A 25,625-nucleotide genomic window follows, 5' to 3' on the forward strand; every position below is an offset into this window, starting at 1 on the left:
TTTATGTTATATCAGTGCAAATTAATTTTGTATTTGAAAACTGGATAAGAGATACAACTCAAAATTCAGACTTTGCATATTTAAGGTGTAGCTACAGGAAACAATAAATAACCGGTGGGCTTCTTTTTATATATATATATAAAAATTGAAAGATGCATTTTGGGGGTTCTGAGTCAGACAGGTGGGTCTAATCCTATCATCCCACTGTTTTTCTGGTTGAAACTGCCCATCCAAAGCTGCCAGATGAGGTAGGACTATATAGGGCTGGATCCAGAGACGTATGTATAAAATCACAATTGTGTAATTGTGCTTTCTTGCACCCCTCTGCAGACCACTGTGTCCCCTCAATCGACTCAAGGGTCTAGGGACCCTCTGGAATAGTATGGCTTGGGCTATTACTTTTGATGCAGAGGCTGTCTCCCTGCATTGTGGTCCAAATTCAAGTCTGTTACTATTTCATGGATGTTTAAGTAGAGATGCTGAAGAGCATCATAAAATCTTGGCCTATCAGCCCATAAGCACTTCAGCACTTGTAGCCAAAAAGCTGGTGATAAAGGAATGATGGAAGAGGTTTTCTCCCCTTATCTGGGGGAATTGCATAAAGGTTGCAGAGGTATAATTGAAGGTGATTCAAATGATAGGACACGGGGGGGGGGGGAGTCAGTTGTTACCAATGCTATTCTTCAGGTTTATGCTAAAGATCATGTCAAAATACCTTCCTACCGATTCACTGGCAATATGTTGTTGACTATACAGATCTCAGCATAGCTGTCAAGTCTCCCGTTTTTCGCGGGAAACCCCCGTATTTAAATCCGTTTCCCGCTAGTCTCCCGAATTGAAAAATATCCCTCAAATCCCCTGGATTTGCAGCCCCTGCCGGCGCCGGCGGCCATGTCCCGGCTCCCGGCTGGCTGCTCGCTCATTTGGCTTCGGAAATCGCCTCTGTGCATGCTCGAGAATGCACAGAAACGATTTCCGGTGCTGCTCTGTCCATATCTGGGCACTGGAAATCGCTTCTGCGCATGTCTGGACATGTGTGGAAGCGACTTCCGGTGCTGTGCGCCCGCTGATCCCTTATTTTCCCTTATCTTCCTATCCAGATGTTGACGCCTATGGATCTCAGTAGATATAAAATAAAGCTCTGCTACAAATCCCATCACTTAAGGAATGGCTAATGAATTGTGGAGTACTGCCAAATTGGCTAAATTAAAACAATTTGTTCATACTAGACAAAACAAACATCTATCCAGAGGGAATTTGCATATCAAATTTGTTTCTGGTTTTTTGTTTTTTGTTTTTGCTTTTGCTTTTTGTTTTAACTAGCCTAGTTATTTTTTAAAAAAAAGAAAACTAAGTATTTACATACTAATAGCACGACAGAGTGTGGTAGTCTACAGGAACCAAGGTAACCCATTTACACATGCGTCCCCCTCAAAAGGAAATGCAGTACCAACAAAAGGGGAGAAAATAGGACAAAAAAAATCCATAGGCTACTTTCTGCGTGAATGTGGAAATAATTGTTGGCATCCATCTGTCATGAGAGAGAATGGAGTGTGCCTCCAGGGGTGAAGTCAAGAATCACAGCATAATTATTGTAATTTAAATAGTAATACAATATATCTCACCTTGATGAGGAAGACTGTGATCAGGTGACCTATGTCTGCGGTTCAGAACAAGTGTGGATGAGCTAAGTATTGATGAACAAGTCTTCTCTTACCCTCCCTCCTTATTATAGTTCTTTATCTTTAAACTGGACTTGGGACAGTTAGCCCTTTAAAGAGAGGATGCCTGTAAACAGAGGTATGTTCTCTGACATCCTTTAAAAACAGAGCTGTCCTCTACAGTGTAGGACAAATGACCACACCTAGATTGAGGTATAGCTGGAGGCAGTACATGTTTCCAACTGCAGGGAAGAGAGAGTGTTCTTGTGCTGAGATCCTGCTTTTGACCTTCCCACAACCATCTGGTTGGCCATGGAGAACAGAATGCTGGACCAGAAGGGCCATTGGCCTGATCCAGCAGGCTCATCTTATGTCCTTCTGAGCAAATTGCAGGGGACATTGAAAGAACTGCAGCTACCCTAACCTAGACTGCACCACCACTTTTTCTCTTTTTTTTTAAGGGAAGAGAGGAAGGTGTCCTGTCCTGAATCAGATCATTGGTCTATCTCAGTTGTTGCTAGACTCCCACAATCCCTGACCATTACACTGGCAGGGCCTGATGGGAGTTGTAGCCCAATGACAACATTAGCTACCTCTAGTTTATCTAGCACAATCATTCTTGACACTACCTGTCAGTGGCTGGTTAGGATTTCAGACAGGCATCTCCCCTGGCCCTATCTAAAGTTGCTTAGGATTAAAGTTGGGACCTTGTGCATGCAAACCAGTTGTGCTACTACTGAGTTGCGGTCCATAATGCATTATGGAGATTTAGAAACATTTGGAGGTAAATTAGGAAAATTTGCCTAAGACAAGGAGAAAGCCTTACTTTCATCCCTTCTACATCTACTCTTACCATACTGCTCTCATATCAGCCCCAAGAGGAAGGGATGCCATGTGTCTGGGCAGTGGCAAAGTTGGGCTTCAGTGGTGGAAGAGGATGGTTCAAATTGTTGCATGGAGGATGGGCACTGCCAAGAATCCCTGCACCGTTCAGCCTTTGAGGCAGTTTTCCTGGGCTCTCAAGGTTTGCTTCTGAGCCTAGCTTAGGAGAAGTTCACCATATCATTAGACCTGCATAACTTGAGTTGTTCCATGGCAGAAAAATCGAGCATTGATGTTGATGTTAAAATAAGCCCCAGGTTCAAAACCACTTGCATTATGTATGAAGACCAGCTTTAAAACTCTAATGGGGAAATTCCTGGAAGGATGAGATGAATCGTTAAGATTGGCTCCAGGCCACAAGGAAAGAGTGACTGCTTTTCCATTTTCCTCTGCATTATATTAGTACAGTGAAACGAAAGCATTCTGCAGTCATAAACAAATGAAGATAGCATAGATCAGCTATTTTCCTTTCAGCTAGTCAGTTTCAACCTCACAATTTCCAGAGGACCTGTAGTTCTAGCCTAACATTTGGTTGCAGATTTGCAAGAAGATTTATAAGGGGGCAAAAAAAAAAGATAGCCAACTCCTTTTGAGCATATTGCCCAAGTCAAATCCAAAGTATTATGGACCTATGGATCTCCTGATGCTCTTGGACTCACTCTAATTCCCATTAGGACCAGGATGGTCAATGGTCAGAGATGGTGGGAGTTGGAATCCAACAACATGTGATGGGTCACAGGTTCCCCATCCTTGTATTAAGGTAAAGGTAAAAGGTAAATAACCCCTGGATGGTTAATTCCAGTCAAAGCTGATTATGGGGTGCAGCGCTCATCTCACTTCAGGCCAAGGGAGCCGCCGTTTGTCCACAGACAGCTTTCTGGGTCATGTGGCCAGCATGACTAAACCACTTCTGCAAAACTAGCCATGGTTTTTTTTATTAAAAAAAGCAGTGAGTAAAAGGGGAGGCATTTTGCCCACCTCCGTTCTTATCCACCTCCACCATTCCAAGCAACAGATTCACATCTGAGGACTTCTAGCTCACAAAATGAAGAGAAGCAGCAGCCTTATGCATAAGAACATAAGGATAACCCTCCTAGATCAGACCAAAGGCCCATAAAAGCCAACATTGTGTTTCCACAGTGGCCAACCAGATGCCTATGCATAAGACCACATGAGAACAACAACCCACTGCCACTGTTGTTGCATTGTTCAAATATGTAAACTAAGTGGGGGAAAAACTTCCCAGCTTTACTGAAAATCGTTCTGGCGAGAACACAAAAACTTTTAGTCAAAAACTTCTGGCAACCAGCCTAGAGGTCTGAAACCCAGCTAGGCTTGGTTTCCTGCCTGCCTGGTTGGTTGGCAAACTGAAATGAACACCGCAGGAAGGTACTATAGGACAAGCAGCTATAATTGCCTCAGACCTAAGAACTAATCTAAACACTGCGAGGGAAGGCTTTTTTTAAAACAAAAAAACAAAAAAACAGGAACCCTTTTGTTGAACAGAATTTTTTGGGGAGAGAATTTTCAGTTTGAGTTGGGTGGGGGGTGAAAAGGGCCCCCAAAGCTGGGGGCAATTTTCCATGGGGAAATATTGTCAGAGGATTAATGGGATTCAGGGAGGGGGCATTTTCATTAGAGACATAATGAAAAATTCATTCATAGACATTGCTGCCACCGCATTCTGTGATGAAATGTAGTTGTTTAAAATGAGTGGGTTAGGATCCCACCACTGCCCAACCACCAATGGTAAGCCCATTCCTGCAATCCCTTTATAGAATTAATCACCATGAAATATTGTCTAACCCTGCTCCATTGTCTAACACCCCCTCCCCCCATTTTTAACCTGCAAATGGGATAGTGAAAGGAGGGGTGGGAGAAGTCATTTTCATCCAGCACTATATATTAAAAACAAAAAACAAAAGAGCAACACTAGGGGTGCCGGTCACTGAGACTGGAATGAAAATAAATTTTCAATACTACAAATAGGACAACCTATGCTCATTTTTTAAAAACAAAAAACAAATAACCCTGATCATTTAAATCAGGGGTGGGGAACTTCAAACCACACCCACAACCCATTCACACACCGCACTGTCACAGTGTTGCTTAGCAACCAGGCAGCGTGGCGAAATCTCTTTCAGTGAGGTAGAATGTGCTCTGATTGGCTGTGTAGTTCTGATAGAGTTTTTCCTCTGCAAGTTTGGCTGAATGCCTCCCTTCTCAGTACAAGGCCTGATCTAAGAAAGACAAAAACCTCTCTGTCCCTTTCTCCACAAATTATACACTGGCTTTGTTCAGTTTGCTCAGTAAAGTGCTATCAGGACTTTTCTTTCTGGACTCCTTGTGCTATGATCTACAAAATCCCCCTTTTTACACTGTCATTCTCAACCTCAGCTTTGGGAAGCAAAGCCTTTCTTTATTTCCCAGGGTTGCATCAAAGAGACAGGGAGCTTACCTGTCTCACGCAATCTGCATGATGTAGTTTTTAACACGTACAACAATATGGTGCTTCCATCCCCTGCACCCCCACTTCCCCCCCCTTTAACTGTGGATTTATGTTCTTTGTACTTGGATCCCATCCACACCATTTCAGTAGAGAAACAGGCCCTGCCTTACGCTGCCTGAGGCCAGCCTAGATGAACTCCCATAATAAGCTCACATGCTGGGCAAGCTGTTCTTTCTCCTTTCCTCCTTCTGTGATTAAGAAATGAATATGGACATTCTGGCTGCATAACACGAGAAGCTGAGAAGGAGATAAATGTCTTTGGGAACACCAGTTAGGGGGCATAAGTGCATTTATGTCTCATTGACTCCAATGGGAAAGGCCGGAGCACAGGTTCTATTTTCTTTCCCATTGAAATAAGTGGGAATTTAAGTCTGCAATTCCCCCACACACATATCTGGAAGGAAGCCCTATTGATCTCAGTGGGACTTGTTCCTCAGTTGACATGCATAGAATAAAAACCTCAAATTAGCATCCTATATCCTTTTAAATGTGTTTAGGGGGAGTCATTGGCTTGTTTGGCTTTTGTTCTTGTTTTCATAATTGACTTCGTGTTTTTATCTTGCATTCTTATGCTGTGAACTGCCCTGAGATCTTCAAATGAAGGGTGGTATAAGAATATAATATAATATAATATAATATAATATAATATAATATAAAGAAGTGCTTAACTTTGGGTGGATTATGCCTACATTTTTAAAGGAAAAACAATATCCTATTATGCCATGAAAAATTACAGTGCTGTACAAAGCCTGTTTATTTATTTTCATGAATACTGTATATCTACCACCCCAAAGGCTGGCATTGCAAGTTTGGACCATTTAATCTGGAAAAGTGAATATTTATTTATTGCATTTCTAGTCCACCTTTCTTCCTCCAATAAGGTCAAGGTGGTGTACATGGTTCTCCACCACCTCATTTAATCCCTACAACAACCCTGTGAGGTAGGTAAGGCTGAGAGGCAGTGATTGGCCCAAGAGCACCCAGTGAGCTTCATAGCTGAGTGGGGATTTGAACCCTGGTTTCCCAGGTCCTAGTCTGACGGTCTAACCACTGCGCCACACTGACTCTCACTGCAATCACTGCAAGTGGATCCAAGTCACTACCGCACACTTCTCACAAAGCACAGAGACCTGGAACAATACATAGTCATATGGAATTGGGTCGCTCTTTTATGCTACATGCACCATTAGCAGAACCTCAGTGTGTGGAAGTAAAAGCCACCATATATCTGATTATATCGATGTCTCCTTCTTGTTCAGACAGCCAACTGCAAATTCCACAGCAATGAATATGCTCCCCTTTCTTTAGGAAAATCAATATTCCTTGAATCCCTAAATAGGACAGTTGCCCCCACCTTTTTGAACTGAATTGGCTGCACTGTGAGTTTGTAAGAAGTTAGTTACACATTTTATGAGTTCTATGGATAAGTAGGTACTTACCGACAATTTGGTGATGATTTCCTGAATCTCCTTATAGCCATACTTTTCTGCAATACATGCTGGGTTTTCTCTGTACTTATTGGCTATCCCGCAAGCCCGAATTGCCTCAGGACATTGGAGAAGAAAAGCAGTAAGCTTCTTTAATCCAAATTTAGCTGCACAGTGGAGAAGAGTAGGGAGCTCTTCCAAGTGTGAGTCTGCATTGGGTGAAAAAGCATGCATAAACAACAACAACAACACTTTCAAAACTTTTTTTAAAAAGTCTATAGTTCATATTGCAAACTTGAGAGCATGGGGAAGGTCATCTACAAATGAAGGAGTCATGTGGTATGGTAGACAATGGACTGGGGAGACCCACATTCAAATGCCTGATAAGACATGAAGCTATGTGGGTAACATTGGCCCTGCTTCACACAGTTGATGTAAGGGTAACTTGGGGAAAATCTCATGCTCTTTGGAGAGCGAAGAGGGTGCAAATGTGATAAATGAAGAATAAAAAAGCTATGGTTCAGGGGTCGGGAAACTAAGGCCCGTGGGCTGGATAAGGCCCAATTGCCTTCAGGATATGGCCTGCGGACAGTCCACGGCTTGGCATGGGGATTCTGTTTGTTTGAGCTGTGCCATTTCCCCCCTGCACCATTTCGTTCCCCCCCCTCCCTCACACACATTGTGGCAGCGGCACCTCCCTCCCTCCCTCCTCCTGGATTCTCCCCGCTCTGCCTAGAGGAGGAAGGGGGCTGGGCTGCCATTTTAAGCAGCCCCTCTCCGGAGCCAGCGCTTTCACACTGCTCATCTTCCCTCCGCCACCGCAACCGCCCTGGTGCTCCTGTGGGCCAGGGAGTGGAGCGGACGAGCTTGCTTTGCCTACCCACAAGAAGCGGTGGCGGCAGCAGCCCAAGGGAAGGTAAGCTCAGCGGCTGGGGGTGGGGGGTGGGGAGGAGGACTACTTGCCCCCCTTGCCTCTTCTTCCAGCTCCCCCCCCCCCAGTGCCACTTCTCCGGCCTGCCACAAAGTCCAAGGGACAGTGGACCGGCCCGCGGCTAAAAGAAATTGCCGACCCCTGCATATGGTTCAATTAGAACTTTCAAAATTGCCCTCTGCTACCATCTCCAGGTGTTCATCCTTGAAATGCAAGTCAAAAGAACATAGGCTCTATATTGTAAAAGGACAGGGATGGTGGTGCCTTCTCAGGTAGAGGATAACTTAAAAGCTAATATGGCTGATAAACAATGTGGATTCCTTCATTTTTAAAACAGAGGAAGGCAGGCTATGGATATTCGTTCCCCATGAGTTTTAAGTGCACATTTCCACTTTGTTGCCTAGTTAAACACAACATTTCTAGAGGGGATACACTGTAATAATTGGGCATATAATAGCTCCATTCCATTGCACAGAATTACAACTGCAGCTAAAATGTGTGAAGAATATCAGTTTGCTAAGCATCCAGATTATTTAGGGCTGTAATAGTCGCTGCGCATTTGGGGATGAGGTTGTTAAGCACGGCTGCAAAATAGCAGGTCAAGAACTCAAAGTGTCCCTTTAATTTTCTGCCTGGGATGCTTGTGAAGAAGGTAAACTGAAATCAATTGATTGTTACATAGCACTTAATTGTTAGCACCTGGAGCAATGTCAATAGGGAGGGGGGAAGATAGAGTTCTTGCTCAGCATCATTAGGAAGACACATTTTTAAAGACAAGGGATAATTGCACAAAACAATCCACAATAGCATGGGCAGATTGCAGGGTGAAGACAGCGAGCAATGATAACCTGTGTTTTGTTCTAGTTACAGGTAGGTAGCCGTGTTGGTCTGGTGTAGTCGAAACAAAATAAAAAAATTTCTTTTCCAGTAGCACCTTAGAGACCAACTAGGTTTCTCATTTAAAACATCTAAGTTACCTTCCCTACCCTAATAGAATGCCCGGCATGACACACAATGCAATAAAACACCCACACCCAAATTTTCAATTTAGGAACATAGGAAGCTGCCTTACACTGAGTCAGGCCTTTGGTCCATCTAATTCAGTATGGCCTACACTGACTGGCAGCAGCTCTCCAGGGTTTCAAGCATGAGTCTCTCTAAGACCTACCTCAAGACATCATGGATTAAAACTGAGACCTCAAGCATGCACCATTAGGCATGGAAGCGATCTCTCAATTTTGGTTCTCCCACTTTCTCATTTTTCAGTTTTCCACATTTCTGTAGCAATTTTATTTGATTTATAAAAAAACTCCTCATAAAAAACCAGCATGTTAGTGTGAAATTTTCCTATTAAACATATTTTTGTATGAAACTTTGATTAATGTACAGATTTTTCCGCCAAGCAGTTTTCCCTAATGTGATGCATTTTTGTTTGCCGTTTTCACTGAAACATCCATTTAAATGCACATTCCACGCCCCCACGCCCCCCGCCCCGGTGTGCATTTTGTAAACGTCATTTTGCTGGAGAACTGCATGGGAAAATTTCAAAATGTGCAAATTTCAAAGGATGCCTGTGTTTCAGTTGCTTCCCCTTGGGATAGGGACTTGTCTTCTCATTCTTTGTTAAGTGTCGTAGTCACACAAGTATTACCGGTACATATAAACAACAACAAGAATCTCCAGTTAAATGGATCTCAGAGAGCTGCTACTGAAAGGCACTGCCAACGAAAAATAGGCTAGATGGACCAAAGACCTGGCTCAATAGAAGCCAGTGTAATGTGTAAGCCTTTCATCAGAATATTACAGTCCTTTTTTGCACTTGTATCCTATTATTCCAAACTTAATTTGAAGGAGCATAAATGCATTTTTAGAACGTAGTAGAATAAGCAACCTTCACTACAGAAGGCATTTGACCTCGAGATGTTGTTGGACTCCAGCTCCCACAAACCCCAACTAACTTGGCCAATGGTCAGGGATGATGGGAACTGTAGTCCAACAAAATCTGGAGGACCACAGGTTTAGATGATATTAGGATGCACCAGGTTGGAGATTTACGGCACATTCCCATGCTTGTCTACTCAGTCCAACTGAGTTCATCCAGGCTTACTTCCAGATAGGTACACATGGGATTGCAACTGATATTCTTTTATTATCCACATTTCTCTTAAAAAAAAAAAACCTGCCCCTTAACTCCCCCACTCTGTTTCAAACAGAAAAACAGCATTTCATGTAGGAAACGCTAGGAAGCAATATAGTTTGAGCTATTATCTCTAACACGTTTCCTATGTAGAAGAATCTTGCATAATTATATGCAATTAGACCTAACTTTGACGTTTGCCTTCTAGAAAGAAACACCCACAACCCACATATCTCCCCTGTGACGTATGTCCTATGGCACAGAAAGTGTGCTGTGCATGCATCATTTCAGCAGTTGATCAGCAGCATCAACTCAGGAGTCAGGCAGTCTTTGCAAAGCACAAGGGAAGGTGAAACAGGGCCAGGCCAGACAACCGAACAGCATTGTCAAATACTGTATATTTCATTATCTGCTCAGAGGAAGAGGGTCTATGAAGGCAGCAATGAATGCAAAACCTCCTGCTCTGCTCCTTATTCCCTGGATCCGATAGCAGGGATGGGGAACATATGGCTCTCAAGGTATTGTAGGACTACAAATCCCACCAGCACCAGCCAGCATGGCCTCTGGTCAGGGACGCTGAGAGCTGTGGTTCAGCAACCTCAGCTTCACCATCTCCCTCTGTGCTGATGGTCCTTGAGGCAGGAAGTCGCATGCTCCTTAAGTATTATTCATGTTGCATTTATTACTGAGTAATCCACAGAATTCAATCTGTTTTATTTACATGCAAATAATCCATGCACGCCTCTCTCCAGTGAAACAAATGAGGAAGCTACTTCAAGCAGAGGAAATGAGCTTCTTTTTTTTGTTTCAGATTGCTTGAGTAGTGCACTGATATATTCCTATAATCAAGGGAACTAGGCAGGACCTGGGGCTGCAGATGAAGTTCAGTCCTTTACTATCCATTGTTTTAAGAGGTCATTGCTTAACCCTCCCATTGAAAGTGCTTAAATCTTGTTGGTTGCAGCGACGGAGCTAGCCGCTCGGGCACCCAGAGCGGCGAACATGCCGTGCACCCGAGGGTGGGGCTATCCATCCACAGGGGTGGGGCGATCCTCTCACTCGCTCCTTCACTCAGGTCCTTCCCCACCTAGCCCTCTTCTGTCACGGGGGGGGGGGAGCTCTCGCTGTTTCCCCACTGCTGCCATCCCGCCCTGCAGCACAGAAGGGCCAGGAGGGCTAAGCAACGGACACAGCGCCCATCCTGGCTCCGCAACGCTTTCCCCCCTAGCAACTCGCAGCCGGCTCCTGCACGCGCACACACGGTGCTCCCCCCTTGGCAGATATGGCGAAGCTTCCTGCTGGGTAGAGCCGTGGAGGCCCTGGCCTGCCCCTCGCCTCTGCAGCTCTGCCCAGCAGCCGGAAGAAGAAGCAAAGCAAGCCAGCAGCCGCTGCTCCAAGGCTGAGTGAGGCTTTCTACCAGGTGCCGCTGCAGCGGGCTGGCTTGGGAGACGCAGGGGCTGAGGGGGGGGCGTGCCAAGTGTCATCCCCTCCAGAGTGGCACCCAGGGTGAACTGCCCCCATCACCCCCCCTTGCTATGCCCCTGGTTGGGTGTTCCCTATGGCATCCTAACAGAAGGTTTCACTACTGTGTTTCTCATATTTTAAGTCATCCCTACAAAATAAGCCATGGCAGGATTTTCCTGAGTTGAAGAAATATAAGACATACCCCAAAAATAAGCCGTAGTGGTGGGAGCAGGTCTGGATGGCGCCATGGAAGAGGAAGATGCCTGTCAGCGCCCGGAACCGGCTGCTGCTGCCCCTCCAAAATGTCCAGCAGCATGCACCGTGCCAAGTGCTGACCCGGCGGCAGGACTAGCAAGAGCCGCAGTGCGTGCTGCTCCAAGCCCCGACCCGGCGGCAGGATGCAGCAAGAGCCGCAGCGCGCACTGCTCCGAGCCCCGACCCGGCGGCGAGACCCGGCAAGAGCCTCAGCGCGCACCGCGTGGAGCCCCGACCCGGCGGGACCCAGCAGCGTGCCCTGCTGAAGCGCCGACAACGCGCGTAGCAGCAGCCAGTTCCGGGCGCCGAGCCGCGACAGGAAGAGGAGGGACGCAGCGGGACGCAGCTACAACGACAAAAAACACCCGGCCGAGCCTTCATTGGCCGCCGCGGCTGCCACTCGCTGGTCCCTCCTCTTCCTGTCGCGCGCGCTGCAGGTCCCGCCGGTCCCGCCGCCGGGTTGGCACTTGGCGCTGGCGCTGCTCCAAGCCCCAACCCGGCGGCGGGACGCAGCAAGAGCCGCAGCGCGCGCTGCTCCGAGCCGGGATCCGGCAAGAGCCTCAGCGCGCGCCGTGTGAAGCCCCGACCCGGCGGGACCCAGCAGCGTGCCCTGCTGAAGCGCCGACAACGCGCCCAGCAGCGCAGCAGCAGCCAGTTCCGGGCGCCGGACAGGGGAGGTACCATACTGTAATTTTTTTAAAAAAATAATAAGACACCCCCCGAAAATAAGCCATAGGCTTATTTTCTTGAGAAAAAATGATTATAAGACATGACTTATAATATGAGAAACACGGTAGGTCACTGCAACAACAGTCTTCCTCAGGCATTCAAAATGAACATGTGAAGAGGACCGGGGGGGGGTGTGCATGCAAACCCCACCCCAGGGTCCCCAGCCCCACATTATAAGGTCCCTGGTTGTTGGTGGTTCTCCTGGACAGGTTATTGTTGTATCCAAATGTGCAAAGTTTTTTTCCCCCTAGACTTGACTCTCAGCTTTCAAAAGCCTCTCCCTTACAAGCCCAGTGAGTGGCAAACCCACATTTATTTCAGAGATGTCCTTTATTTTCTTCATCAATTCAAGAGCCAACACATGTGTTTTACTTATTAAGCAAAATGCACATTTTCTTGTTGTTATCTCTTACTGAATGGACAGTGCTTATTTTGCCCCCCTTGTTCAGAACCCATTGTAATTACCGATAATTACTACTGTTGACCTTGTAAACCTACATCTTGAGTATCAGCAGAGAGAATCTGAATGCATGTGCAGCAATTATCTCCATAAAAACACAGTTCACCACAGCATGAGGCACTTGCTGCAATCCTTTTGAATCCAGATGCTGTGTGTTAAGGAGCCAGCAAGGAACATCTGGAGGTGGGGTTTCAGAGAATTCAGCACTCCCCACTACCTTTACCCTGCCCCATTCCTCTGCACCTCCCTTTTAAAGAAAAGAGTTACTGGGACTGGAGAAGTCTTGCTCCTTGAGTCTGTCCTTAATTGCGACACAGCTAAAATGCATTTGCTGTCCTGAGTCCTCCTCAAAAAAATTCTCTGCTGCTGATTCTGAGGTTGAATTTGGAACACTGAACATTCAGAGTTGGTGCTTGATGTACATTGCATTTATTTAGACACAGTAGAAATTTTTATAACAGGTGGGATGTATTTGGAGGAAGAACATATAAGCAAAGAAAGCTGCCTTCTTCTGAGTCAGTGCATCGGCCCACCTAGCTCAGTCAACAGTGACTAGCAGTGGCTATTCAGGATTTCAGACAGGGACATTCCCAATCCAGCTCCGATCCCTATCTCTTCTAAAACACAGTGTCTGCAGACACTATCCATCATGAAATTGAACTACACAATGCTTCTTACCTTTGGGACAGTTTCAGTAGCGTAGCCTCATGCTCCAACACAGGGGGTGGAGAGCAGGGCTAGCATGCATTTTGGGGGCGAGTGTGTATTTTGGGGCATGGTGCATCACCTGCGGAGGCAGGGCGCATGTTTTGGGGGCGGGATGTGCGTTTTGGGGGCGGGGTGCATGTTTTGGGGGCGGGGCATGCGTTTTGGGGGCGGGGTGCCCAGCGTGGGCAGGGGCAGCCGCCATGGCGCCCTCGGGGCTGCCCGGCGCGGAGCGCCCCCAACGCCCTTCCCTTGCTACGCCCGTGGACAGTTTAAAACATGGAGCACAATGGGCTCTCAAGAAGTTGGTTGGGTGTTTGCTAGAAGCACAGAATGCAAGGGTGAGGGACCCATGGCCCTCCAGATACTGCTGGATTCCAATTCCCATCATCCCTGACCACTGGCTGGGGCTGATGGGAGTTGTAGCTTAACAGCATCTGGGGGACCACAGTTTCCTCATTCCTGACACAGTGTCGGGCTTAAATGAGACACGATTGTCACTCTCATTGTGACATCCAGTCACCTGTCCCTTTCCAAAGACACAGGCATGCTCAGAGCATGCCTCCTCTCCCCCCCCCCCCGGATAGAATTTCTTAGCTCATTATACATATTGATTTAGTATTGATTATGATCCCCCTGCCCATGAGAAACCACCATACATTCAACTTTTAGCTCAACCTGCAACAAAATGCCACACTGAGGAGCTCTCTTGTTCAGCCATCCAACCAGCCCTGTCCTTTTCCAGGATTCACCAATTCATTCTCCCCCTGTCCTTTTCTGTTTCCCCTCAAGAGAGCACTCCATGACCTTTGGCAACTGAGCATGTTCAGTCTTCATTGGCTTGCTTTTGATCTCTCTCTCTTCCCCCACCCCTCCTGTAGTCCTGCTAAGACTTTCTCCTTCTGCATGGATGCTTTGGGCTACATACAGATCGGAAAGTAAGTTCATTATTACTGTATCTGAATGACCACCCTAAGAAAGTAAAATAAAATAAAAATTCCTTCAGTAGCACCTTAAAGACCAACTAAGTTTTTATTTTGGTATGAGCTTTCGTGTGCATGCACACTTCTTCAGATACAGTGAAATGGAAGTTTCCAGGCACTTATGTAGAGAAGGGGTGGGGATGGGGAGGGGGGATCACTCAGAAGGGTGGTGGAAATGGGTGATTGACTGACTGATAGCTGTTGATGACCGCAAACGACTGCAAATGGTTTTGCATGAAAAAGCAAGGGTTGAGATGGCTGAAGATCGCTCAGCCATCTCAACCCTTGCTTTTTCATGCAAAACCATTTGCAGTCGTTTGCGGTCATCAACAGCTATCAGTCAGTCAATCACCCATTTCCACCACCCTTCTGAGTGATCCCCCCTCCCCATCCCCACCCCTTCTCTACATAAGTGCCTGGAAACTTCCATTTCACTGTATCTGAAGAAGTGTGCATGCACACGAAAGCTCATACCAAAATAAAAACTTAGTTGGTCTTTAAGGTGCTACTGAAGGAATTTTTATTTTATTTTACTTCGATCCAGACCAACACGGCTACCTACCTGTAACCACCCTAAGAAAGGTCTTCTTTGGCAACTGAAGAGAGTAAGGAACTATATACAATATGTACCAGTCTGTCGATGATGATCCATGACTTCATTTGGAAAGGCACTGAAATTGTGAGAAATGATTGGACTTTTCAATAAGAATGTGAGAAGATTATCCACTTTCTCAGCAGAGGAAAACTTGGAAGCCTGTGTGGGGAGGAGGAGAGAAGAGAACAGAGTAACATGAGGGAAGGTCCACATTCATTTTATCACCCAAAAGCAATATACTGAACAAAAGCAAGTTCATTTGGGGCATTTTACATCACTGAGGCTGGAAACAGTCAAAGGTTTTTAAGACAGTTGAAGGTGGTTTGAGAAGATGGATAATTTCCTAGATGGGTTTCAGGGACTGCAATGGGTGGAAGATCTCACAGAAGACCAGAGAGGCCATTCTTGAGAAAAATGTTTCTGCTTGTGAAGGACTTTCTGGTTACTAAAGCAGCAGCTGCAATCTTCCATGGAAGAGGTCTTCTGATGCTGAGCCACCCATGCAAGTAGACTTCTCAGCTTCTGAAGGCTGCTCAGTGACTGGATGAGTTCCTACTTCTTTTGAATGGTTTTGCTCCTTTCAAGAACACTATGAAATCCTGCCAAGCTTGCTTCCAGAGATGGCAGTGGGATAAGTGGCCACATAATAATAATAATAATAATAATAATAATAATAATAATAATAATAATAAAACAAAAGATTAAAAATACATTAAAACATCAGTTATTAAAAACTTCCAGGGCTGCCTTCAGATGTCTTCTAAATGTCATATAGTTGTTTATTTCTTTGACATCTGATGGGCAGGTGTCACTACCAAGAAGGCCCTCTGCCTGGTTCCCTGTAACTTTGCTTCTCGCAGTGAGGGAACCGCCAGAAGGCCTTCAGCGCTGGACCTCAGTGTCCAGGAAGTACGATGGGGGAGGAGGTATACTGGGCTGAGGCTGTTTAGGGCTTTAAAGGTCAGCACCAACACTTTGAATTGTGCTCGGAAAAGTACTGGGAGCCAATGTAGGTCTTTTTTCTTATTATTAATTCAATTTGTATACCGCCCTTCATCCATAGATCTTGGGGCTGTTCACAGCATAAAAATACAAGATAAAAACACAAAATACATAATGAAAATGAAAGAAGAACAATAAACACATTTCAAAGGGTGTAGGATATCAATCATCCAAGGGTCTGGTTGAAGAGGAATGATTACATCTGGTGCCTAAAGGTATACAATGTACAATGAAGGCGCCTGCTGAACCTCTCTGGTGAGAGCATTCCACAAGCAGGGAGCCGCTGCAGAAAAGGCCCGTTTTCATGTTGCCACTCTCTGAACCTCTTGTAGAGGATGCACACAACAAAAGGCCTCAGATTATGATATCCATGTCCAGGTAGGTTCATAGGGAGAGAGGTGATCCTTGACGTATTGCAGCCCTGAAACATTAAAGGCTTTATAGTTCAAAAGCGAGCTGGACCATAAAGAAGGCTGATCATCAATGAATTGATGCTTTTGAATTATGGTGCTAGAGGAGACTCTTGAGAGTCCCATGGACTGCAAGAAGATCAAACCTATCCATTCTGAAGGAAATCAGCCCTGAGTGCCCACTGCAAGGACAGATCCTGAAGCTGAGGCTCCAATACTTTGGCCACCTCATGAGAAAAGACCCTGATGTTGGGAAAGATGGAGGGCACTAGGAGAAGGGGACGACAGAGGACGAGATGGTTGGACAGTGTTCTCGAAGCTACGAAGATGAGTTTGACCAAGCTGCGGGAGGCAGTGGAAGACAGGAGTGCCTGGCGTGCTCTGGTCCATGGGGTCACGAAGAGTCAGACACGACTAAACGACTAAACAACAAAAAGTTCAAAAGCAGAGCTCTCCACTGCAACATCTCCACCATTCTCATTTTCAGCTCTATACACCTGGATGCTGTCATTGGAGACCTGTCTCTGGATGCCCCTGCCTTGAAGTGAGTGATCACCAGGGAGAGGCTTTCTTGGTAGTGGCACCGCAGTTTGTACAACTCCTTCCCGTTATGTGTTGGCATGGTATGGAATTGGGTGGCATTTAGGTGCCAGGCAAAGTTGTATTTTCCAAGGGCATTTAAAACAGCTTTTAATAGTTTACTGGCTCCTGTGGTTTTATTACTGCCATCATGCTGTTGCTGTTTGGTGATGTTTTATTGCTTGATTATGTATATTTTATTGTTTTAATCTGATGCCTTAAGAATCTAACCCAAAAGTCAGGGTAGAATTATTGCATTAAAGAAAGGAAATTACTCTAATTACACGAATTGGCTCTGAAAGGTCTGCATTGTTCTCTGTTTGCTGCCTTGAACTGTGCAAAGGCTGCGTCTCAGAGACCCTGGGCAATGTCGTTTTCCAGGGTACCTAAGATTTTATCTAGTATGGATGTCAAGTGTCAAGGAAACTAACTCTCCCGGGCCTTTTTGGATCTGACAACTGCATCCTAGGTACAATGAGCCCTCAGGCATATGGTTCACAGTCCGAATTGGAGAAAATACTTGGGAAGGATTGATGCTTGACTTGTAAACTATGCTATTACAAATTGGGCATAAAAAGCTGCCTTCTGCCTTGTCAGGATATTTGGCAACATCACTAGCTAATACATTTTCTTTTTTAAAAAATAATAATAATTTTATTAGATTTTACAATAATTTGCATACATAAATCCGTCCATCATTGTCCCAACATAATTCTCTTCACAACACAAAAAAGAAAAAGGTATCAAAAAACAAAAAAAACACACATTAAAAACAAAAACAAAAACAAAACACAACACACCAAAAATTTTAAACCTTATCATTTTTCCTAAACATTATCCCTTGGGCTTCCCCAGACCCCCCCCCTTTTATTGATTTTCATTTGCCAAATCACCATTTACAGTTTTCATTTTTCACAAACCATTCCAATCTCATTAAACTTATATTTATCTATTTAGCCATTTAATCAAATTATCTATTATTTTTTATATTTATTTATCTCCTTCCATTCCCTCCTTCCCCCTGCACCCCAGAACTCTCCCTGCCACCGAGAGTTTCCAGAATGCTGGAGAAAAGCAGGAAATGGTTTTTTTCCAGCTGGATTCCCCCCGCCCCGCCCCCCTCCGGAAGCCCCTCCTGCCACCAAGGGATCCCAGAATGGAGACGACCCACAGGGGCGGGTGAAACATCCAACTATCCCTTCCGATTCAATTCTCTACAAGCTATACTAATATTCCCATTTCTAATCTAAAAAAAAACAAAAAACTTTAACCTTCACTATCATCTACTTTTCCTCCCTTGTCTGAATTTTTCTCCAAGAACTCTCATACTTTTATAAATTCCAAAACTTATTTTCTTATTCCATTTTAAATCTTTTCTTTCTAACTTAAACTCCCCCCCCCCGTTCACAGCATATCCCTTCTCGATTCAGCAAGCTCCAAAGTCCAGAAACCAGTTTCAGAACCATTTTAACCAACCTTTAAACATAACATCCTTTCCCCCTTCACCCCACTCCCTTTCTGCAATGTTTTACATGCCCGAATTTTCCATTCCCTCCCTGTTGCCCTTTTCTTATTTGAATGTTCCGTTCATTGCAATTAATCTTCTCCAACAGTCTTCGTTCCTTATGGGGATTCTGAAGTCCAAACATAATTTGTGCTCCCCGTTCTATGGGGGCACTGTTTCTCTGATACACTTGGCTAAAAACTTTTCCCTCTTTCTTCTCATGGCAAACTTCCTCCTGATACAAAAGTTGACATACTTCTTGTTCTCCATCAGTTTCTTCTTTGATCTCTTCCTCCGATGTTTTTTGTCCCTTGTAGAAGTTGTTTCATCTCTCCTAATTGCAAATTGTCTTTATATGTTCCAATTCTAAGTTCCCATAAGAGTCTCAGAGTTATTTCCTTGAATCCAGCTGCATACTCGCATGTTGACATTTTTGTACTCCTCTCAAGGACACAGTGTTATTCCTAAGCACAGGAAGTGGTTACACTTCTTCATTCCATCGCCATTTTCCAAACTGGTTATAGTATATCCACAAGTTAAAAGAAAAGAGAATCAGTTACTTAATTCCAAGTTATAATTATCCGGAGGGAGTTTTCGTAGATGATTCTTACAGTTCAACTTATCGGCATTATTTCAACTCTCCCTCCTTTCACAAATCTCGCTGAATCCCTCTGGGCTGCTGATTCCAGCAGCAGGAAGAGACTTTCCTCTCCTCTCCTCAATTACCAAAATAGCCCTGCCACAAATGGGGATTTTAGTTCAGTTCTTGCAGATACATAAACACAACAGATCCAATTTTATCCTGGCATTGGGTATTTTCTTAACTACTTCTTACGGTCATCATTAGAAGGAGGTCGGCTTCCATTTTTACAACCTCTCTTCCATAAGCAAATTTCCTTAATTTTAATTCCCAAAAGTCCAAATTACTCACAGTCCGATCTTTTGCTGAATTTTCTTAGAAGAATTGGCCGCCTCCACCTTCCAGTCATGCAGCTTCGCGCTCTCAGAGCAGCAATATCAGTCTGTCCGCCGCAGTTCAGGGGCTTAAACAAAGCCGATCCGGGGAAGAGAGAACCTGCAAATGGTGCCACCAGACAAAATCTGTCCCCAAAAAGCTCAATTTGGGGCTTTTTAGGAGGGTTTGTTTCGCTGGAACGATTCCCTCCACCTCTGAAGCGCCGAGGTCTGCTCCACTGAACGGACCCCCAACTGATCAAGATGGCGCGGTCAACCAGAAGCTAGCTAATACATTTTCAGATTTAAACATTTTCTAAAACATTTTCTAAAATGCTCATCTTCTGTCCCTTAATTCTGGGTTTTTAAATTATTAATGCAATAACGATTTTACGAGGTGAGTAAACTCGAAGTTCCATCTTGCTTTCACTTTATGGCAATGTACTTTTTAACAGAATAATAGTGCCCTTAAAAATGTGCGGTTGAAAGGAATTTACTACTGCCCTTAACCAAGTGCTAATAATGTAATGCATCATTTTTTATTAATCCTTTTGTTATGAACGTAATGCCTTAGGCGGCAGACATGGCAGATTTGTCACAGGAAAATGAGACTGTCTGAATTACAAACACAGCTATTATTTTTGTTCTTGCTTTGCAATTACGATATAGACATGTCAAGTGTACTCAGACTGGCCACTGTGGGACAAATGATATTTCAGGTCCTTTCCTCTCCTACAATAGATTTTCTTTTCCCATTACATGACATTGGCAGAGGCAGCCTGTGCATGCACTACAGAAGCTTTATTCTCTATTATATGGTATGGCTGCACTCCTGAAACGTAGAATAAGATGTCTGGATGGCAAATCATTTGCAGGATCAAACAGCTGCATGTGATTTGATTTATTGCTTTATGAAACAATTTGCACCACTTACCGGTAATATATTTTTTAAAAACCCAGTTTGCATCAAAACAATACAAATGCAACAATATTCAATACAATTTGCTAAAATTAGATAAAAACAAAACACAACAGTTTTAAATAAAATTTATGAGTGTAGCACACAAAAAAGCAGACATGTAAGTTGACTGCATATGACCATTCATCGTTTTGCAAAAAGAGGATGGGACGGTGAGGTTGTTGACTAGATTTGCCGTTGTGTTACAATGATCCCTCCCTGGCCAATCAGGGGTGCTTTGCTTATGATCTGGGTCATTCACACAGAGACAACGGCTTGAAACCTTAGTTTCCTATCCCAAATAAACAAGGCTTATAGTAAATCTGTCTGGAAACAGATAGCAACTTGATGATTTACAACAGTACAGTACAGTACAGTCATACCTTGTGTTGTGTTCCGCTCTTGTTACGGACTTTCAGCTTACAAATGCGGCAAACCACCCACGCATGCACAGAAGCTCGACCACACCAAGCACATGCGCAGAAGAGGCGCTCTAGTTATTAAGTCCACAACTAGAGGTACCACTGTACTGTAAACCGGGGGTGGGGAATATAATGATATCAATTCTGTAACATTATCAAGCCACCGTCAGGAGAAACAAAACCAAGGTTATTTTTATAAATTGCCACACCAGGCCAAGATCACTGAAATTTAACAAAATGCAAACTGCAACGGACCAAGTTTTCCAACAAAGTGATCAAAAGATGAAGAGATACTGAACAGCAAACTACATTCCTATGCACAGCACATTACAGTAGTTTAATTGTGTAGCTGTCCACATATGGACCACCGTGGGAAGGTTATCCCTATCCAAGAATTGTCTTAGTTAACTTAAGTTGGTAATAGGTTACCTGGGCCTCTAGTAATAACAATGGATCTAGGAGCACCTCCAAACTATGACCTGCTCCTTCGGTGCAATCCTGTCAGAAGCTGGTACATATCATATATATGCATTGCAAATGAATGTTTTTCACTGAAAACATATATTAATTAGTTGGACTTGGCCAATCTATCAATCGTAGATTTCAGATGTGAATTCTGTGGCACTGGAACTGTTTGCTAAGGATGAACTTTCAGTTGTGACAATTTTGGTATGAGGCCGATTTCCCCAGTCTGGTTCCCCCCCCCCCAGATATTTTAGACTGTGATTCCCATCAATTCCACCCAGAACAGCTGACTCAAAAATGATGGCAATTGTAGTCCAAAACATCTGGAGGGCACCAGGTTGGATAAGGCTGCTATGAGCATTTCCTTATGCACTGACTAAAGATTTTCAAGAAAACTAACAAGCACATCAAATCCAAGCACCCAGATTCTCCTCAACTAGACAGGCAGAGCATTTTTTTAAAAAAGAATGACACTGTTATCCATCTTTCCACATCAGAGTCCTTGAAGTGTACATGTATTTGGAAAATCATGTCACAATATTATTTGTCTAATGACGTTAAACATATTTATTTTAGAAGGTCAGAAATAGTAGACGATTTAGTGAGCCAGCAAAAAAAGGAATTATTTTAAGATGCCACATGTATCTGATCCACAGCAAAACAAAAACAAAAAAACAAAGCATGTTCTAAAGTTGCTCAGAGCATAATAGGAAGATGGTGAAAAGTGATGAAATAGCTGTGCATGAGGTAATTGCTGGTGGAAGTAAGGAATGCTGCCTGCTTGGCATTCATAAGCCACGTGGGCACTGAAGTATGACTCTTCTGATCCCTGCTAGTTCAGATGGCAGATTTGGGACTATCAGGATCAGTGTGGCTAGCATAGTCCTAAATTTGAACTGCAGGTAAAGCTTCCTGTGCCATTCAGTAAGCTCATACTGGCAGTATTTCTCTACCTACAACATACAATGCTGCCCGGACAAGCCACAAGTTGGCTTTTCTCCAGTAGGGCTATGGGCAAAAAGACAAAAGAGTCAGCATTATGAAAACAGCCGAGCAACCCTGATGCTCTCCAGAAGTCTGATGTTAGACTTCTATTTTATTGTAAGCAAATGATGTTCCACTCCTCTTTATAATGGTATTTCAAGCTGACATGCAAAACTTCTACACGGTGTTTCAATAATGATGTCAACCTCATTCTACATTCTCCAAAGGGCAGTCAACAAATTTTGCACACAGTGCCAATTGAAACACTGATAACGCCAGCTTTGGTATGGGGAAGAAAGTTATCACTCAGTTGCTTATCAGTAGGGGGAGGCACCAGGGAAGTCAGCATAGTGCAAATGCATCAGTAGGAGCACCACATTGGCTCTGCCAGTGTGTTTGCACTGCACTGACTGATCTGCCTTCTCAAGCCACCCCCTTTCCCTCCCAGTAAGCAACAGTGACCCATCTGCTGAGAAGCTAGCATAGCAGCTCCACACCATTCAGAGAGCCACTTGGGATCCATTGACCACAGGGATATCAAAGAGCTTTGGGATTGTGGATACTCTTTTATTTCTAAGCTTCAAGAATTGGCCCTTTTCAACAGCTTGGGTGGTACCTGTGCTTTAGCTTCAGGACTCTGGATTATCAGGTGCAACCACAACAAAGATCACCACATAGATGGGTACACAGGGTATAGCAGAGACTGCCAACCCCTTGCCCTCCAGAAGCTCTTAAATTTTTTATTTATATCCAACCTTTTGGTCCAGAGCTCCCCAAAGCAGTGAACATATCAATACAAAATAAATAGACAACAAAAGTACAATAAATATAACCAATCAGTCAAAACATTATTAATTAAATCTGTAAACTGCCTTCATCCGTAGATCTCAGAGCAGTTCGCAACTTAGAATTACAATATAAAAAACCACACACACACACAAATACAGAATAAAAATAAGAACAAAAACAAAAAACAATAATCCCCAAAATAAACCAATAGGAATCCCCAAGAAGCTAGCAAGGCAGACAAGGTCAAGTAACACTTTTTTTATATAACATAAAATAGCAAAGTCACAAAATGCCAATCAATCACACTTAATATATGTTAAGAAAACCAATTAAACTTGTGGCAAGGAACAGGGAAAGAAACTCCAGTCAAGCCATCCCTATCTCTCAACTAGCCGATGCTTTGTAAACAACGTACTCAGGTGTACTCCCTCCCCTCCTGTTTCTCACTTGGAGAGGCAGGTTCAACCAATAAGCTGTCCCCCAGGGACAGAACCCAGTTTACTTTCCTGTTGCAACCAACTGACAAAATACCCATTAACCACACAATAATGTGACCATAGCATGAAGAAGGGGACCCAGGTGGCGCTGTGGTTAAACCACTGAGCCTAGGGCTTGCTGATCAGAAGGTCAGCGGTTCGAATCCCTGTGACGGGGTGAGCTCCCGTTGCTTGGTCCCAGCTCCTGCCAACCTAGCAGTTCGAAAGCACGTCAAAATACAAGTAGATAAATAGGAACCGCTACAGCGGGAAGGTAAACGGCATTTCCATGTGCTGCTCTGGTTTGCCAGAAGCGGCTTTGTCATGCTGGCCACATGACCTGGAAGCTATACGTCGACTCCCTCGGCCAATAATGCAATATGAGCGCGCAACCCCAGAGTTGGTCACGACTGGACCTAATGGTCAGGGGTTCCTTTAGCATGAAGAAAAGTGTGGAGAATCATACAAATCTGGCACAAAACACTCACTTTCCTCCCATCTCTCACCCAACTTCTACCAACCCCATCCAGCATGGTTAATGGTCAGGGAGGAGTCAAAGTCCAGCAACCTCTGGCAGGGATCCCATTGACCACCACTGCCCATTGAGGTCTAGCTGAAAGACTTCTAGACTTGGAATTTGTTGTTGTTGTTTAGTCGTTTAGTTGTGTCCGACTCTTCGTGACCCCATGGACCATAGCACGCCAGGCACTCCTGTCTTGCACTGCCTCCCGCAGTTTGGTCAAACCCATGTTCGTAGCTTCGAGAACACTGTCCAACCATCTCGTCCTCTGTCGTCCCCTTCTCCTAGTGCCCTCAATCTTTCCCAACATCAGGGTCTTTTCCAAGGATTCTTCTCTTCTCATGAGGTGGCCAAAGTATTGGAGCCTCAGCTTCACGATCTGTCCTTCCAGGGAGCACTCGGGGCTGATTTCCTGAAGAATGGATAGGTTTGATCTTCTTGCAGTCCATGGGACTCTCAAGAGTCTCCTCCAGCACCATAATTCAAAAGCATCAATTCTTCGGCGATCAGCCTTCTTTATGGTCCAGCTCTCACTTCCATACATCACTACTGGGAAAACCATAGCTTTAACTATACGGACCTTTGTCGGCAAGGTGATGTCTCTGCTTTTTAAGATGCTGTCTAGGTTTGTCATTGCTTTTCTCCCAAGAAGCAGGCGTCTTTTAATTTCGTGACTGCTGTCACCATCTGCAGTGATCAAGGAGCCCAAGAAGGTGAAATCTCTCACTGCCTCCATTTCTTCCCCTTCTATTTGCCAGGAGGTGATGGGACCAGTGGCCATGATCTTGGTTTTTTTGATGTTGAGCTTCAGACCATATTTTGCGCTCTCCTCTTTCACCCTCATTAAAAGGTTCTTTAATTCCTCCTCGCTTTCTGCCATCAAGGTTGTGTCATCTGCATATCTGAGGTTGTTGATATTCCTTCCGGCAATCTTAATTCCGGCTTGGGATTCATCTAGTCCAGCCTTTCGCATGATGAATTCTGCATATAAGTTAAATAAGCAGGGAGACAATATACAACCTTGTCGTACTCCTTTCCCAATTTTGAACCACTCAGTTGTTCCATATCCAGTTCTAACTGTAGCTTCTTGTCCCACATAGAGATTTCTCAGGAGACAGATGAGGTGATCAGGCACTCCCATTTCTTTAAGAACTTGCCATAGTTTGCTGTGGTCGACACAGTCAAAGGCTTTTGCATAGTCAATGAAGCAGAAGTAGACGTTTTTCTGGAACTCTCTAGCTTTCTCCATAATCCAGCGCATGTTTGCTATTTGGTCTCTGGTTCCTCTGCCTTTTCGAAATCCAGCTTGCACTTCTGGGAGTTCTCGGTCCACATACTGCTTAAGCCTGCCTTGTAGAATTTTAAGCATAACCTTGCTAGCGTGTGAAATGAGCGCAATTGTGCGGTAGTTGGAGCATTCTTTGGCACTGCCCTTCTTTGGAATTGGGATGTAGACTGATCTTCTCCAATCCTCTGGCCATTGCTGAGTTTTCCAAACTTGCTGGCATATTGGGTGTAGCACCTTAACAGCATCATCTTTTAAAATTTTAAATAGTTCAGCTGGAATATCATCACTTCCACTGGCCTTGTTATTAGCAGTGCTTTCTAAGGCCCATTTGACTTCACTCTCCAAGATGTCTGGCTCAAGGTCAGCAACCACACTATCTGGGGTGTACGAGACCTCCATATCTTTCTGGTATAATTCCTCTGTGTATTCTTGCCACCTCTTCTTGATGTCTTCTGCTTCTGTTAGGTCCTTACCACTTTTGTCCTTGATTATGGTAATCTTTGTACGAAATGTTCCTTTCATGTCTCCAATTTTCT

At 44.4% G+C, this 25,625-nt stretch overlaps 1 protein-coding gene across 3 annotated transcripts in view; it reads right to left on the reverse strand.

The window, feature by feature from the left end:
- BANK1 (B cell scaffold protein with ankyrin repeats 1) overlaps positions 1-25,625 on the reverse strand; it is a 187,248-nt gene that overhangs the window by 94,625 nt on the left and 66,998 nt on the right. For all 3 annotated transcript variants that reach the window (XM_088660491.1, XM_035114023.3, XM_088660492.1), the window contains exons 6-7: positions 14,774-14,897; positions 6,492-6,688 (exon numbers count right to left, since the gene is read on the reverse strand). In XM_088660491.1, the coding sequence (XP_088516617.1) occupies positions 6,492-6,688; positions 14,774-14,897 (321 nt within the window). The remainder of the gene's footprint in view (positions 1-6,491; positions 6,689-14,773; positions 14,898-25,625) is intronic.

The sequence above is a fragment of the Zootoca vivipara genome, chromosome Z1, assembly GCF_965207765.1.
Source record: "Zootoca vivipara chromosome Z1, rZooViv2.hap1.1, whole genome shotgun sequence".
Classification (NCBI taxonomy): Eukaryota; Metazoa; Chordata; class Lepidosauria; order Squamata; family Lacertidae; genus Zootoca; species Zootoca vivipara.